A 17043-nucleotide genomic window follows, 5' to 3' on the forward strand; every position below is an offset into this window, starting at 1 on the left:
TCTAGCCTCCTGCATACTTTCCTAAGGTCAAAGGTAATGCTGTAGTGATACATGCCAAGGCAGGACTCCAGCCTCTCTGTTCTGCTCCTGGGAGAGGGGATGGAGATGGCAGTGGTTCAGGCAAACTTACAGTGGATCCCATGTGGGCAACAAAACCTAACTGGTCATTCTTTTTTAAGGCTGAAGAATGTGATCTATGCACACAACACTCAGTGTGTAACTATCTCTGGGGAAGCAAGCTTGCCTGTTGCTGCCTTTTGACTGCTATGAATCCTGCTGCGATGATAATGGTCCCTGAATTCTCCCCTCAGATACACACCCAGTGCCAGACTGCTGGATAACTTGATGCTTCTTATCACTGATTCGTTCATTTAGTCAGTCATTGATGGCATATTCAATGATCCTTTCATTTCTTAGCTTCTTTAGTAATGGACCTTCAGTCTTCAACAACAGCTTGGCTGTTTTGCATTCCCACTAGTTGTATACCAGTTTCAAGTTCACCAACAGGCTTGGCAAACATCTCTCCTTTCTCCTCTTTCTATCCCTCTGACCACCTTTGCATTTAACAGAACAAGTGGAGTCAAAAGTGTTCTCAAAAGCAAAGTGGGGGGGGCACATGCCCTAGGTGGATTCATGAGTTCGAGGCCAGCCTGGTCTATGACTGAATTGCAGAACAGCTAGGACTACACAGAGAAAAACTGTCTTGAAGAAACAAACAACATTGATCTCCACATAGTTCCCTTATGAACACAGATGTAAATATACTAAATAAAATGGTTGCAAACTGAACCTAAGAACACATCAAAAAGATCATCCACTGTGACCAAGTAGGCTTCATACCAATGATTCAGGGATGGTAAGATATATGAAAATCAATAAATGTCATCCACTAGATAAACACACTTAAAGACAAAAGCCACTTGATCACCTCATTAGATGCAGCAAATGCCTTGACAAAATCTCACTCACCTCATAATAAAGGTTCTGGAGAAATCAGGATACAAGGGACACATCTCAACATAATAAAGGCAACATACAGCAATCTCATAGCAAACATCAACATCAATGAAGAGAAACTCAAAGCAGTTTCACTAAAATCAGGAACAAGACAAGATTATCCACTTGCTCCATATCTATTCAATATTGTACTTGTAGTCTTTGAGCAATGAAACAACTGAAGAAGATCAAGGAGATACAAATGAGAAAGGAAGAAGTATCACTATTTGCAGATGATAAGATAGTAGGCATAAGGGACCCTAAAAATTCCACCAGCAACCATCTATAGCTGATAAACACTTTCAGCAAAATAGCTGGATACAAAATTAACTAAAAAAAAGTCAGTAATCTTTCCATAGACAAGTGGTAAACAGACTGATAAAGAAATCAGGAAAATAACACCTTTCACTATAGTTACAAACAATATAAAATATCTTCAGAAAACTCTTACTAAGCAAGTGAAAGACTTGTATGACAAAACTTGAAGTCATTGCAAGAAGAAATTGAATAAGATATCAAAATATGGAAAGATGTCCCATGCTCATGGATTGGTAGGATTGACATAGCAAAAATGACCATCCTACCAAAAGTAACATACAGATTTAATACAATTCCCATCAAAATTCCAACACAATACTTCACAGATCTTGAAAGGACAATTCTCAGCTTCATATGGAAACAAACAAACAACACACACACACACACACACACACACACACACACACCAGGATAGCTAAATAGTCCACAACAATAAAAGAACTGCTGGAGGTCTCACCAGTTCCAATAATAAAAACGGTGTGGCATTGCATAAAAACAGACACACTGAATTGAACTGAAAACACAGACATAAATCCACACATCTATGGACACCTGACTTTTTATTTTTAATTAGGAAGCTATAAAAAAAAGACAATGTCTTCAACAAATGGTGCTGGTAAAACCGGATGGCTGAATGGAGAAGAATGCAAATCTACCACCCTGAGCAAAGCTCAACTCCAAATGGATAAAGGACCTCAACATGAGGCAAGCTGCACTGAACCTGGAAGAAGAGTAAGAGGGGGAATAGCCTTGAACTCATTGACACAGGAACAGACTTTCTGAACAGAGCACCACTAACGCAGGCACTAAGATCAACAATTAATCAATGGAACCTCAAGAAACAGAAAAGCTTCTGTAAGGCAAAGGACAACATAATGTGGACAAAGCAGCAGCTTGCAGAATGGGCAAAGATTTTTTTTTTTTTTACCAACTCTACATCCTGTAGAAGACAAATATCCAAAATATACAAAGAACTCAAGAAAGTAGATATAAAAAACCAAATAATCCAATTTTTAAAATGGGGCACAAATCTCAACAGAGAATTCCCAATAGAGGAAACTCAAATGGTCCAAGAGAAAAAAGTGTGCTACAGTTAACAAAGAAAAGGAGTTGGAGATTGGCCTGAGCTTTGACAACAGGCAAGGAAATGTAGAATTTAGAGTTTGCCCACTTAATTTTCAGTCTTGCTTTGGATCAGTGTTTCCTCACCAGACTCCCTTTCCTCCCTTTTAGAATGATAATGTAGAATCTGTGCCATTGTAGACTGGTAGTAAGTAATCTACTTTTTGGTTTTGATAAAGAAGCTAAAAATAAAAAAATGTAAAAAGAGAAAGCATATTCAACAAATGGTGCTTGTATAACTGGATATCAACATGTAGAAAATGTAAATAGACCCATATCTATCACCTTGCACAAAACTCAAGTCCAAATGGATCAAAGACCTCAACATAAAGCCAGCCACACTGAACCTCATAGAAGAGAAAGTGGGAAGTATACTTGAACACATTGGCCCAGGAGACCACTTCCTAAATATAACACCAGTAGCACAGACACTGGGAGAAACAATTAATAAATGGGATCTTCTGAAACTGAGCAGCTTCTATAAAGCAAAGGACATGTGGTCAACAAGACAAAATGGCAGCCTACAGAATGGGAAAAGATCTTCACCCACCCACATCAGACAGAGGGCAGATCTCCAAAATATACAAAGAACGCAAGAAACATGACATCAAAGAACAAATAAGCCAGAGAGACCTATGGTAAAATCAAATACTACTGGTCTTTAAAAAAAAAAGACTCCCTCTCCTGGGCTCTGTATTCTCCTGGTCCACATGTTTGGATGCTTTAGTGGAGGTCAAGTTATTCTAGGGACATCGTCCACAACCCACTAAAACTCTTTAAAGCCCACCAATACCTCCCAAGAGCACCCCAACCTCTGAACTCTATATCCTGGCCCCTACACATCTCCTGCTGCTTTACTGGAGGCCTAGGTCCTAGGGACCCCAGGTAAGACATCCTCCACCACCTGCCAATACTCGTTAAAGCCTACTCAACAACCCCAGACTGCACCTCCTTTCTGGGGTTCTGCATTTCAGCAAACTTCAGCAAAGACGTCGTCTTTACCTGAGGCCAGGCTAGAAGGACTTTGGAACTTGGTGCAAGAAAAGTCATTGAGTGTTCAGTGCTTAGTGAGCTGTTCTGTAGGGGTTGGAAGATAAGAATGTTGAAGACAATGCAAAAGATGGAGGCCTGGCTTGTGAAGTCTCTGAGAAAAGTTTAAAGACTCTAATTGGGCCACTTGGGTCTTTTTGAATTAAGACTCTGAGGTTGTGGTTAGCTGGGGCTGAAGAATCAGCTGTGATTAACAAGATCCCAGAGCTACTATTGGAACCTTTGCTTTCCTGGGATGCTCGATGCTGGTTGACTGTATAAATGATTATGCAGGCGATTGCTGATGTTCCAGATTCTGTATTAGACAAAATGATCGTAGTTAGCTGCATACTGCATACTGCATGCTGCAGGCTGCAGGCTGCATGCTGCACACTGCATGCTGCCCACAGATGCATGGAGCTCTTCTCACTTCTGGTCACTTCACACTTTTGTCAGTATGTTAAAGAAATTATCTCAACTCAGATCTGTTATTTTTCACACGGCTATTGTGGATTCCTGGTAGCCACAGGCAGCTTCAGAACTTAGTTAAACCTCAGTGTCCGCAAAGCATAATTTGAATCTTCTGCTAAGACCATCAGACTTCCCTTATTGATCTTTCTAATACATACGCCCAGTTGTCATTGGTTACCAGGTTACTAGGTGGTTATAAACACCTAAATAGTAGCAATGCTTATTCACACATTCCCTACCTAAAACTACCTGTGTCTCGGCAAGGGAAGAGGATTATAGGCGGGGACAAGCATCACTCATGAGCAATCAGGTGAGTCCTCTGTGTACTAAGGCCTGGGGGCCTTATATACGCTGAAATTTTTATGTACTGAAAGCTGAGAATACTTTCATAAATTCTTGATATTTGATTCTAAAAAATAATGACCCAAGATGGAAAACTCTGGAAAATCTTCTGTGATGGCTAAAATATTAGGTTTAGGCAAAACACAAATGGCCAGGAACACAGTTCAGTGATAGAGTGCTTGCCTCAAACTCATGAGGCCATACGTTCAATTCCCAGTGCTCCAAAACTAAATAGATGAAGCATAAAGCAGAATTCAGTGCCTGGCATTGAGTGAAATGATTGTCATCAGTGTCATCTGAGGAGGATTCATGGGGTCCTAAGTGTGCTGTGAGACCCTCACAAGGCTTCTCCTCACTTTGTAATCATCAGTGGTCCTGGGAATGAGTGTGAGCCCCATACAATGTGTGCACCTCCTGTCTCCTGGAACTCACAGTCAGCCGACTGCTGCTGCCATCTTGTAATTGTGAAAGCCTGGTTCGATTCTGCTGTGACCACAAAAATGACTTTAAGGAAATCTCTTCTTTTCTTCTTCTCTTGTGATATGACAATGTCTGATTTGGTATTTATAGTCCTGCTCTAAGGCTCTAGGCCAGGAATCCTTGGAGGAGTCAGCACATCCTACAGAACCGTGTCCTCCACTCTCTGTAGCTCTGACAGACGAAGTCCTTCCACTGGTGAATGATGTCGCATATACACGGACCTTCAGGACAGGGCTGAGCAGCGTGTGGGGCTCCCTCCTCACTGCTCTTCCTGTTGTGTCAGTCACGTGTGTTTCCCACAGTCTTGTCCTCACTTCTGAATCTCACAGTTTCCTTCACAGCATGGATGCTTCCAGAGGATTCTAGAGCTTCAATTCATGTCGACTGTAACTATAAAGTTCACATGTTAATATTTATTTTTACAACACAGCATAATATACTGTATATCTTAATTGCTAGTAATTTGGGAAAAATGGCCACTTAAATTTGAATTGAGGAGGAATGTTACATTTCACTCACCTTGAGCTTCCCCTTAGAGAATAACTCAAAACAAATGGTTACAGGAACTAGAACAAGAAGTCTCTCTTGAGTTTTGATAAGAAACAGAAAACACACCTTCCTTTCTTAAGGCAATTGTGTGTGATGGGAACAGGTGCAGAGACTTACTGTCAAATGTTAGTTGGAATTCTGGAAACCCAGAGATGGGGAGGGAGGATTGTAGGAGCCAGAGGAGCCGAAAGGACCAGGAGAGCACGGCCCACAGAATCCACTAAGCAGGGCTCACGAAGGTTCACGGAGACTGAAGCAGCAACCATGGAGCCTGCATGGGTTTGTGCTAGGCGCTCTGCATACATGCTGTGGTGGTTCAAATTAGGGACTCCTAACATTGGTAGTTGTAACTGTCTGTGACTTTTTTGCCTGCTTGTAGCATCCTTTTTCTTCTACTGGGGTGCCTTGTCAAGCCTTGATATGGGGGCCTGTGCCTAGCCTTACTGCATCTTGATATCCCGTGTTCGTTGATATCCCTGGAACGTCTGCTCCTTTCTGGAGAGAAATGAACAGCAGTGGATCTGGGGGAGGAAGGAGGTGGAAGAAACTGGGAGGAGGGGAGGAAAGGCTGCAGTTGGAACGTATCGTATGAAAGAAACAAAAATAAAAAGAAAGACAACAGTGTGTACGCTGTGTGAGCAGGACAGTCACCCGGGTCAAAACTATGGAGAAACCTGTTGCGCAAGAAATAACACCCAGAGACAGATATCAGGGTTCAAGCTGAAGATAAGAAAAACAAAGAAGCAACCACTAGAGAGACCTTTAACCTCTACCAATCTTCAGACTGAAAGGGCGAGATCCTGTCTCCACAAATTCTCAGACTGAGGACTCCAGCATGCTCAAGTGAGTTCCTGTCTCTTCCCCTTCATATTCCTCTCTCTGCCCAGTCATGACACTCCTGTCTCCACCTCCCTAGTGCTGGAATTAAAGGTGTCTAACTTCCAAACCACCACCTGTGTAAACCACCACCACCTGGACCTGTTGTGGGATCAATTTATGTAGCCCAGGGTAGTTATGAACTCACAGATGTCAGTCTGCCTCTGTCTCCAGAGTTCTGGAATTAAAGGTCTCTGCCACTATGCCCTGGCCTCCAGTGACTTAGTTTTGCACTCTGATCTTCAGTTAAGCTTTATTTATTAAAGTGGAAATAAAAGATGACTACAGAAACCCTCAGAGACAAGTGTGGGTGGATGTGGACACACAGCAGAGTATTCGCAGGGGACTTCCTTTTGTACTCGGTTCAAATATTAGACCTTGGAGTTTGTCCCTGTTGACAGGTTCAGTGTCACATCTCCCATTTGCAATGGGTACACCAAGGGTCTACTTCAGTTTAAAGACACCCACGACTCCAGGGACTCCGTGTGCATCGCCTCCATCTCGTCCCCCAGGTCAGTAGCTTTATTTCTCCTTCTGGCATTTAAATATCTTCCAGAGTTATGGTTTCCTCTTGTAGTTTTGTTGTTGCTTTGAAGGTGAGCAGCTGTCTGTCCATGCTGAAAAGAGTAGATGCTCACAGCTTTAGAGATAAGAAGCTCATGCCCTCCACTTCTAGTCAGCCCTTCTTTTCAGCTTCAGTCACAAGACCCTGAAGAAGGGATGCTTTACATCTACAAGGAAAGGGATGCTTCTAGCAGAGACTCTGTGAAGCATCTTGCCTGGTCCAAACTTCTACAGAACAAACACAAAGACTCAGTTCCACAGCATCTTGGCACTGAGCACTGGTGGAATCAGCACCCTGTCTTCCAGAAGATTTAAAATCTGAGTGAAAGAAATGGGAACTAATGTGGAAGACTGATGTGAGACAAATATGAAGGATGCTATGACTTAGGGGTTGGAAAAAAGAGACAGACAATGAGGCAGAAAATAGGCCTACAATGGCCACGGTATAGTATGAGATTCTGTGATGTAACTGAGCTTCCTTATAGAATACCACAATGCGTTAAATTTAATCTTTCTATTTTGTGCCAAGAATGTTAATCACAACTTTTTAAGGATGCTTGTCAGGAACTATTAAATTAGCAGATTTTTTAATGAGAAAAAAAATCTTTGAGTCACCAAATGAGCTTCATTATGATCTGTACAAAGGGTCTGGGAAAAGTGGGGGATTTAAATAACTAGAGGGAAGATTTGACAGAGCCAGTTATTTGTGGTAGGCACAAGAATGTCTTTGTTTTCCTGTCTATACCTGTAAAAGTGGAAGGGACTTAAAGAGCTTAAGGGTTGGGGTTTGATTTCCCACTGAGTCCAGTCAGCCCTGCCAGTGTGCACATAGGTGAAGGCCATGTCCTGGAGCATAGGTTGCTTCTTAGAGACTGTATCCTGGAAGAAAACTGACTCCCCTACTCCTAGCAGCCATCAGCTGTCAATATGTTCCCAGGCTAGGATGGAACCTCACGCCCAACTCCCCCGCAATCTTTTTCAGACTTGAGCTTTTGAAGGTCTTGTGAAGGCCATTAGATTAATCTCTGTAACTGCCCTGTTATGTCCAGAGGACGGTGTTTCCTTGTAGTTATCCAGCACTTCTGAATCTATGGTCATTCTGCCCCCTTTTGTGATAATGCCTGAGCCTTGGTTGGGGATGGGATTGGACAGGATGCAAATGTCCCATTTAGAGTGGAGGACTTCGTACTCTCTTATTCTCTACATGCTGACCACTTCTGGCTGGTGCACACCTAGAATCCTGTTGTTCTGCTTCTTCCTTGGGTGGCTGGCTACACTGGTCCATGGGGTGGAAAGAGCAGAAGTGGAGAACAGGGTTTGGATGGCTGTCAGTAAGACAGGGACAGACCTCCAGTTGATGACTTTGACGAATCAGTTCAGCTTTATTCCAGAGTATAGGAAATACATAGGATTGGGGAGTCTGGGGACAAACCCTAATTTGTACACTCCTATTATAAGGCTTCATATGTGGCAGCAGGGTCCTATAGCACAGCTCCTAATACAAGTCTCAGTTACCATAAGTGCAGTAAGGAAAAAGTGTCTTACAGGAAACGAAGCCAAAGGTCACGATGAAGATAAGTCAGGCCTCCAGGCTTGCAGACAGCTTTCAGATAAGGACAGTACTCCTGGCCCAGAGACATTCTCCAGATAAGAGCTGATAGAGAGCAGGAAATCTCACTGTGGGGGGAGAGTGCTCCCATTTTCCGAGCTTAGAGAAAGCTGCCAGGCTATGGTAGACTGCAGCATCTTGCCGCAGGCCCACCCAACAGATCCCCGTCACTCAGAATGAGGAGCTCAAGGTCATCTTCAGCCACACAGAGAGTTAGAGGTCAGCCAGGACCAATGGACAACTCTCTCTCAGAAACAGAACAGAGCACAGCAAAAGCAATTATCAATGTACTATATTTAAGGAAAGAGCACCGTAAAAGCTATATCCACAATGTGTAGCATGTGTTTGGTTTGTGTGCATGTGTGTGTGTGTGTGTGTGTGTGTGTGTGTGTGTGTACCATGTACATAGTGTGTGATATTAGTCACATTTTCAGTTCATCTATTCATTAGGGGGCTTTAGAACTCAGTCAATAGGAGGAATTACCTCAACTGAAATACTGAAAATATGGTGTGGACTCATGAGATAACATAACTGTAATTCAAGTTGGAGAACAACACTGTAGACCTCATTGAAGCAGACCTCATGTTCAGGAACAGAATCACATACCATTAGCACCAAAAGGCACAATTACCACAAAATTGAGCATCAAAAATGTCTCTTAGTAAAGAAGGTCCTCCTTAGTGACACGTTGACTTCAGTCCCGCAGCAGAATGTGCCATTTGATGTACAGCACTCAGCAGTTTTCAACACGTCTTCACGTCCACCAAGACGTGCATGAGCATTCCTTTTCAGTCCTGCTTTATCAGAGCAAACAGCTGAACACAATGCAGAATTCAGCTCCTGGAATCTGCTTTACGATGACAGAGAAACACTCATATCTGCAGCACACCCTTTACTTGAATCTAATTGTCCATGTTAATCCAAACCACCTTTAACTTTCATCCCAGATGTACTCAACTGACTTAAGCAGTAACTAGGTGATAGAGGAAGGTCTTTGGTTAATAAAGAAACTGCTTGGCCTGATAGGTTAGAACATAGGTGGGTGGAGTAAACAGAAAAGAATGCTGGGAGGAAGAGGAAGTGAGGCAGATGCCAAGCCTTTCCTCTCCAGGGCAGACGCCATGAAGCTCCAGCCCAAGATAGATGTACACTAGAATTTTTCCTGGTAAGACACCACCTCGTGGTGCTACACAGATTACTAAATATGGGTTATGCAAGACATGAGAATTAGCCAAGAAGAAACTAGATATAATGGGCCAAGCAGTGTTTAAGTGAATACAATTTGTGTGTTGTTATTTTGGGGCATAAGCTAGCTAGGTGGCCGGGAGCCAGGTGACAGGAACGTCAGCCTGCTGTTCCTTCAACAACCAGGTGTTTAACTTCACAGATGCCTGCCAGTGCCCACATTCCCACAGGTTGGCTCTGAAACTCAGTTGTGCTGGGCTCATCCTTCTTCTCCTGACTGTGATTGGACTGAGTGTTTTAGGTAAGTGAGGTGAGAGCTTTTGTTTCAGAATTGCTCCTCTAGATATCAGGTCATCTTCATGTGCTTTGTCCCCTTGAGCTGGAGGACGGTCAACCACATGAATAGTTACAGGACAGTGTCCCATGTACAGTGCAGAAGATTCCCATTTCTGTGCTTCTGAATTTCTCTCAAAGCCATTAGGGGCTATTACACATGAAGGGCTATCTAACAGACCCATGCATGGCAAACATGGCACCTGCCAGTTTTGCCCATTCTTCTTCCCCCTCCCTTGCTAAACTGTTAGATTATATTCCTAAACTAGCCTCCAAGTTCACTCACTTATTTGTCCATGGAACATTCCTGAGACAGAACACCAAGGTCTAATGATTAAAACACCAAGGGCGAAAAATCAAAATTCATATTTTGGCTATAGTGGCTTAACTGTCCAATGAGGACTTATCCACTCATCCCAACACAGACTTCCCCTTTTCTCCTTAAAAAGCCAGTCCTACAAAAAAAAAAAAAAAAAAAAAAAAAAAAAAAAAAAAAAAAAAAAAAAAAAAAAAAAAAAAACCAAACACCTGCTGCTGTCTATGCCAGATAAAGAGGCAGCCCCTCCCCCTCTTGATTAATGAATCTCTTTTGTGTTTAGTATTTGGTGTCTATGTGTGTTCTTAGCTGACTCCAAACCCCGACAACTCACATGCACCCAGAAAGGCATAATTGTGACATAAACAACAACATAGGAAACTAAAAGGCTCAAGTGTTTAGTTTATTAATTGGCTTCTGAACTCCAGTGGCAGTGAGCTGCCATCCTTGAAGACAGTGTGATAATACTCATTCTGAAGATGGAAATTCAGATGTGAGTGTGGGAAGTTAAGAGTTTCTGTAAGGCCATTAGATGATATGTGGCCCAAAAGTGGTCTGAAATCCACATGTTCTGTGTTTTTCTTCTTTGTTTACACATTCTGTCTCTGAACTGGCTCTTCAGTGGCTGATATTTTATCCTCAGGCCATATGTACAGGTTTATTGAAACAACTCCACCTCCTGAAGTGGGAAGGAGAACACTGGTTCCACCATGCACTTCAGTATTTAATCCTCTCCGTGTGTTTTCTTATTTACTAGTGCGAGTCTTAATACAAAAGCCATCCATAGAAAAATGCAGAGAGTATATTCAAGAGAGCATAACTGAACTAACAGGTAATTTTTGCAGCTTGATTTTTCCCAAGAATAACAGTTGACATTTGCTATTTGCCAGGACTAACATCAGCCAGGGCTTCAAACATGCACCCATGAAGACAGCACCATGGTCTTACGTTAGAGGAAATTGCTGTATAAAAACTTGTTAAGGGTCTAATAACTGGTAGTTGATAACGCTGGAAACTTCTCTGAAACTGTATGACCTTGAAGCCTGAGATCTTAACTGCTTGGCCTGCTGTCTCATCATGCTAGCATACTTGATCACTAACTGTAAAAAAAAAAAAAATGTCAAAGAGTTAATTTTAAAGTTAATTGATAGAAAAAAGATGAATTCCTTGTTATTTCTATTTCTTTGATATGTCATAACAGCAATTTTCTCTCTGCATATGTTAATAATTGTATTAGTAAAGCAACTACTGTGTGTAACTTGCTATACACAGCAGGAACCGGATAGAAATTTACCATGTCTTCTCGCTTCAGGGAATCCAGCTAAGCTACAGTGCCCCAAAGACTGGCTTCTATACCGTGAGAAATGCATATGTTTTTCTCAAGATTCTAATATTTGGAAGGAAGGTCAATCTGACTGCGCTAGAAAAGGAGCCACGTTGCTGCTCATTCGAGACCAAGAAGAACTGGTAAGTTGTGCTGTAAAATAGAGATATAAGCATGTTCTTGAAGCTATATCAATGTCTCTAGATTTAATGGATCTTCCGTGCAAGGGAAGTAGAGGCTATACATTATGGAAACTCATAGTCTGAGAGACTAAAGGGAAATGTGAGCCAATAACTGCATATGTAAGGTGAGTGTCCTAGGATTGTAAATGCTGGGCACAGATTCCTCAAGGGAAGAAGAATGAACTGTGCTAAGGACTCAGGATGGACACAGTTGACACTTGACCTAGGTGTCGGGAGGCTTTGGAATACGAGTCACAGAATACAGGCTTAGGTTAAGTCCTCTCCTCTGCTTTGATTGTAGAGACTCATAAAGAACTTGATAAAGGAAAGAGGCAATTCATTTTGGATTGGACTAAATTACTCGTTGCCAGACAAGCACTGGAGATGGATAAACGGTTCCACTTTAAGTTCTGATGTGTGAGTATTGGAGGAGTTCACTCGAATGTTCATTTCAGGTCATCTTACTGTAGGGCTCTAATAACGATACCAGTTCATAACAGTCTGAAAACATGATTCCAAAGGTGTTAACAGAGGCTTCTATCCTGCCCAGTCCCTTTGTTAAGTCCCCAAAAAATCATACAAAGGTCTACATTAATTATAAACTGATTTTTAGCCTAGTATTTCAGGCTTCTTATTAACTCTTTCTTACATCTTATATTAGCCCATCATTCTTGTCTATGTTTGTCACATGGCTTGATACCTGGCGAGGCAGTCACATTTAGCTCGCTCTGTGTCTGGCTGACAACTGCAGACTAACCTTTCTGCTTCTCAGAATTGTCTTGTTCTCATTGCCCACCTCTACTTCCTGCCTACTACTACTGACCAATCAGCATTTATTTAAAAATAATACAAGTGATAAGATACAGACCATTGTCCCACAGTACAAAGGTGGCTGAAATTTTCCATTTATTAAAAAGGTCACAGGTATGTATGTGTGGGCGTGTACGTATGTATGTGTGTGTGTGTGTGTATACAATGGACTTCTAAGACTGGAGACTAAACCAACTCCTTAAGAAAGAGAACGTATTTTTACATGCCTACTTGGAGCCTGAAGGCACAAGAAACTTTGCTTTTTTCACTCTTACACTTTTTTTTTTATTTTTCAAAGAATTTCTTGAGTGGTCCTTTCCATGCTGTGGAGAAATGAGCCTTAGTGTGCAGTGAGGCCAGTAGCTCAGGTCACAGCCAGCAGAGGAAGAGTGAGTGGGGAAAGGAAGGCAGTGTCAGCAGGGAGCTTTGTCAGCTGAGAGAAATGACCTCCTTGTCACAGGCTGCAGTGTGGCTTAGCTGGAGTGGTGAAAGCTACAATTATTTGAGGAGCTGTGAGGAAAACAGCATTACTCAGCTTCTGTTGTTGTAACAACATATCACAGAAAAACAAGAAAGGAAAATCATTTTGGTTCACAGTTCAGGGGCCTCAAGTCCTCTTCATCTTGCTGCATTGCTGCTGGCCCTGTGGCAGTGCAGACATGTTGTAAGTGCACAGCAAAGTTGCTCATCTTGAGATGGGCAGGATGGAGAGGAGATGGCAAGCACCAGGGTGGGATGAGAAGCAGAGATTTGCCCTCAAAGGCTGCTTCCCACCACGACCTACATCTTTCTGGGAGGCCTCATTTTTTTGGTGGGAACTCAGCAATGGGCTAATTCCTTGATGGAGTTAGTGCTCCCATGATCCAGTCACCTATCACAACTATCACAATTATCCTTCACTACCGGGTATCAAAAGTATAACTGTGTGTGTGGTAGCTCACAAAGAAACATTTTGCTCTCAGTATCTTGCCACTTTCTTATTAGATGAGATTGTCATGGTAACTGTGCAATGAGAGACCTGACATTTCAGAATTAAATTATATTTTAACAGAATTCATTATTTTTTGTATAACAAGAACAAAATATTCATGCAAAAGGATGTAAGATTCAGTCAAATTTCTCTATAGTGCTTTTTATGAGGTTTTCAGGAGTGATATTGAGAATCATTTTATTAATCTTGTTGAATAAACTTAATCAAATCTAACAAGAAAATGAACTTCTTATTCAGAACAGAAAAGATTGAAATGTAAAATGCTGATTTAGATTTACTCAAAATGTAATGAGCCTTTATTAAGTATAGAAATTGTTGAACATAAAAAGTTGGCACAGAGTAGAGAAATGTGAAGTGTACAGATTAATCTTGGCCGCTCTGTCCTTTACTCTGAGGACAAAATGTCTCTGATTATACTAAAGGGACTGAGAAGCCTGGAGGCTGCTGTGCTGAGTAGAAGTGTCAGTCAAGCAAGCCCCGCCTTGCTTTAACTCTCTGACCTTGGCTCCAGGTAAGGGAAAGGGAGAGAGTAACAGTTCCCCCCACAGGGTTATTTGGGGATTAATAAGGAATGTCAGAGAACTCTCCAGGAGTCCAGCAGGAGAAGGCCTGGGAGGCCTTAAAGGGATTGTGAAAGGAAGTCCTTGACTACACAGATCAGCCACAGGGAAATGATGCTGAGAACTGAAGACAGATCCTGAGGATGGAAGAATCCAAGGGAAATCGTGACTGGATTGCAGGCTGACCACTAGGATGGCATCAGATTCACATCTCAAGCTCAAGGTCTCCACTAAGAACTAAACAAAGGAAGGACACCCGTGAGGAGCCCAGCTACTGTCAGATGCCACCTTCTTTTAAGACCCCTTAGTGTTCTTAGAACTCACCTCTCCCTTACAGTAAACCCTCATACTGTGTGTTAACGCTTGGATTCACGGGGCCATGAGAGCCATGCACATTTGAAAACCATGTGTTAATCAGTAGTTGCCATCCTAAGAGAGTAGAATGAAGGGAATCATGACTATGAGTCTCATGAGCTGAGCATCTTTCCTTCCCTGCATCCAGTTCTGTGATCTAGACCCTGTGAGCTCACTCTGTATACTGGATGCATTCATTGAGCACCTACTGGGTGTAACTGTTGTCACCCATTCAGGTATACCATAATACTTCTCCAAACGTTAGCTAGTTAAATCACATACATGTATGTACATACTTTTATATGTGTATGTATGTGTGTGTTTCTGCTATTAATTTATTTTTGGAGAGTTATTCATTTTTGGTTTATGTATATGAGTGTTTGCCTGCATGTGTGTACATGTACCACATGAATGCCTGGTGTCCATGGAATCCAGAAGAGTGTATCAGATTCCTTGGTACTAGATTTACAAATACTTTGAACCGCCATATGATTGCTGGTAACTAAACTCAGGTCCTTTGCAAGAGCAGCCAGGACTCTTAACCTCTGGGCCATCCCTCCAGCCCCTAACCTTGTAAGGTACAGGAGGTTTTTCTGTCTTTGTGTTGCTTTCATTGATTAATAAAAAACTGCTTTGGGCCTTGATAGGGCACAGCTTAAGTAGGTGGGCAAAATGAAATGAAATGCTGGGAGGAAGAAAGCAGAGTCAGAGAGAGACACCATGGAGCCGCCAGAGACAGACATGCCGAATCTTTCCTGGTAAGCCACTGCCACGTGGCGATAAGTAGATTCATAGAAATGGGCTAAATCAAGGTGTAAGAGTTAGCCAATAATATGTTAGAGCTAATAGGCCAAGCAGTGATTTAATGAACACAGTTTCTGTGTGGTTATTTCAGGGCTAAGCTAGCTAGTGGCTGGGATGAACAAGCGGCTCTCTCCCTTGCAAAACTTGTATATTAAATAAAACTGAAACTAAAAAAAAGAGCTCTTCACAGGATTGATGTGGTAATTTGAATGTAATTGGCACCCATAATCACATAAGGAATGGCATTATTAGACGGTGTGGCTTTGTTGGAGAGGGATGGCCTTATTGAAGGATGTATGTCACTGTGGGGGGTAGGCTTTAAGGTTTCCTATGCTCAGAATACCACCCAGTGTCTCAGTTGACTTCCTGTAGACTGCATGTCAAGATGTAGCCATCACCATATCTCCCACTATCCATGATGGTAATGGACTGAACCTCTGAAACTGTAAGCAAGCCATGCCAAGTAAATGTTTTCCTTGTAATAATTGTTGTGGTCCTGGTGTCTCTTTACAGCAAAAACCCTAAGGCAATGTGTTAGTAGTAGAATAAGGAGATCACATGACATGTTAATAGTGGAATGAGAAGGTCTCCATCCCTTCAAACCATGTGTGTTTCATGCATCATTATGAACATTGTTGCTGGAAGGTTTCTTTGCAAGCGAAGAAACAGCAGGTTTCAGAATCAGCCCTGCTATCAATGTTTATAACATTATGTTTGTATTTACTACACTGAACAACTGTGCATTCTACTGTTTCCTTTAAATTCCACAGGAAAGCAATGACAAGACATTTATGAGAAAATTATAAACACTAATAGTGGCTGTTCTTTTCCTCCTTAGATTACAAATTACTGGTGAAGCTAAAATCAACAGCTGTGCCTCCATCTCAAAGGACAAAGTGGTTTCTGAGGACTGTGCTTCAGACTACTATTGGATCTGCCAGAAGGAACCAAAACATCTCTGAAACCAGGTGTAATGACTCCTGATAGTCAATCTCACTTGGATTACTTTATTATACAGATCTCCACACTCACTCTGTCTAGGCTGTCAGCCCAAACAGTGCACAGTTGGTGACACAAAGCATGGACTCTAAAACCACGGTGACTCCTACAGATGCCCGTATTCTGTTTCTTTGTTCTGTGAAGGGTATAGAGAAGCTGGTGTGTTATCTCAGAGAAGTGTTTTGTGGAAAGAAGCCCAGGCATCCTGAGGGGCACTGGATTCTGTTCTGAACTCTGTGACCCTCACTTTCTGTAAGTCTGAGGTCATCTGTAAACAGCACAGAAGACCACTTGAAAAATCATTATTAAAATGCTCTTAATACAAGGACTGATGGAGCATGCCTGTGTTAAGAGTGCTGGGAAGGCTGAGCCAGGAGGGTCAGGACTTCAAGGCCAGCCTGGGTGAGATAGATTAAATGATAAATGCCCTCCATAGCCGTTGGCATTTTATCACTTGGTCCCAGTTGGTGGCACTGTCTGGGAAGGCTTAGAAGAGTAGCCTTCCTGGAGGAAGTGTCCCTGGAGGTGGTCTTTGAGATTAAAAGCCTAATTTGTAGTTTTCTCTGCTTCATGCTTTCATTTGAAGATGTGAGCTCTCAGCTTTCTGCTCTAGCCACCTGCTTCCTGACTTCTTCCTGCCATTGTGGACTCTAATCCTCAGGGACCAACAGCCAAAATAAACTCTTACTTCTATAGGTCACCTTGATCATGGTGATTTTCATAACAGCAGAAATGTCACTAGTACCCTGGGGGAGACAGTGAGTTAGTCAAAACCAACAAAGCAAACCCTGCTGTTGGAATTAGAGTGAACATATTTGCCTGTGAGGC

General features: G+C 42.2%; 1 protein-coding gene across 1 annotated transcript; it reads left to right on the forward strand.

Moving 5' to 3' along the window:
* The first annotated feature begins 5547 nt into the window (after positions 1 to 5547).
* LOC126495516 (killer cell lectin-like receptor subfamily B member 1A) lies at positions 5548 to 16774 on the forward strand. Its single transcript, XM_050133107.1, is given in 7 exon segments — positions 5548 to 6695; positions 9745 to 9843; positions 10949 to 11023; positions 11504 to 11658; positions 11999 to 12114; positions 16055 to 16172; positions 16174 to 16774. Coding segments are annotated over 7 exon segments (675 nt in total). The 5' UTR covers positions 5548 to 6610; the 3' UTR covers positions 16201 to 16774.
* The last annotated feature ends 269 nt before the right edge of the window (positions 16775 to 17043 follow it).

The sequence above is a fragment of the Alexandromys fortis genome, unplaced genomic scaffold, assembly GCF_014885135.2.
Source record: "Alexandromys fortis isolate MF-2015 unplaced genomic scaffold, M_Fortis_MF-2015_v1.1 scaffold_515, whole genome shotgun sequence".
NCBI classification, from domain to species: domain Eukaryota; kingdom Metazoa; phylum Chordata; class Mammalia; order Rodentia; family Cricetidae; genus Alexandromys; species Alexandromys fortis.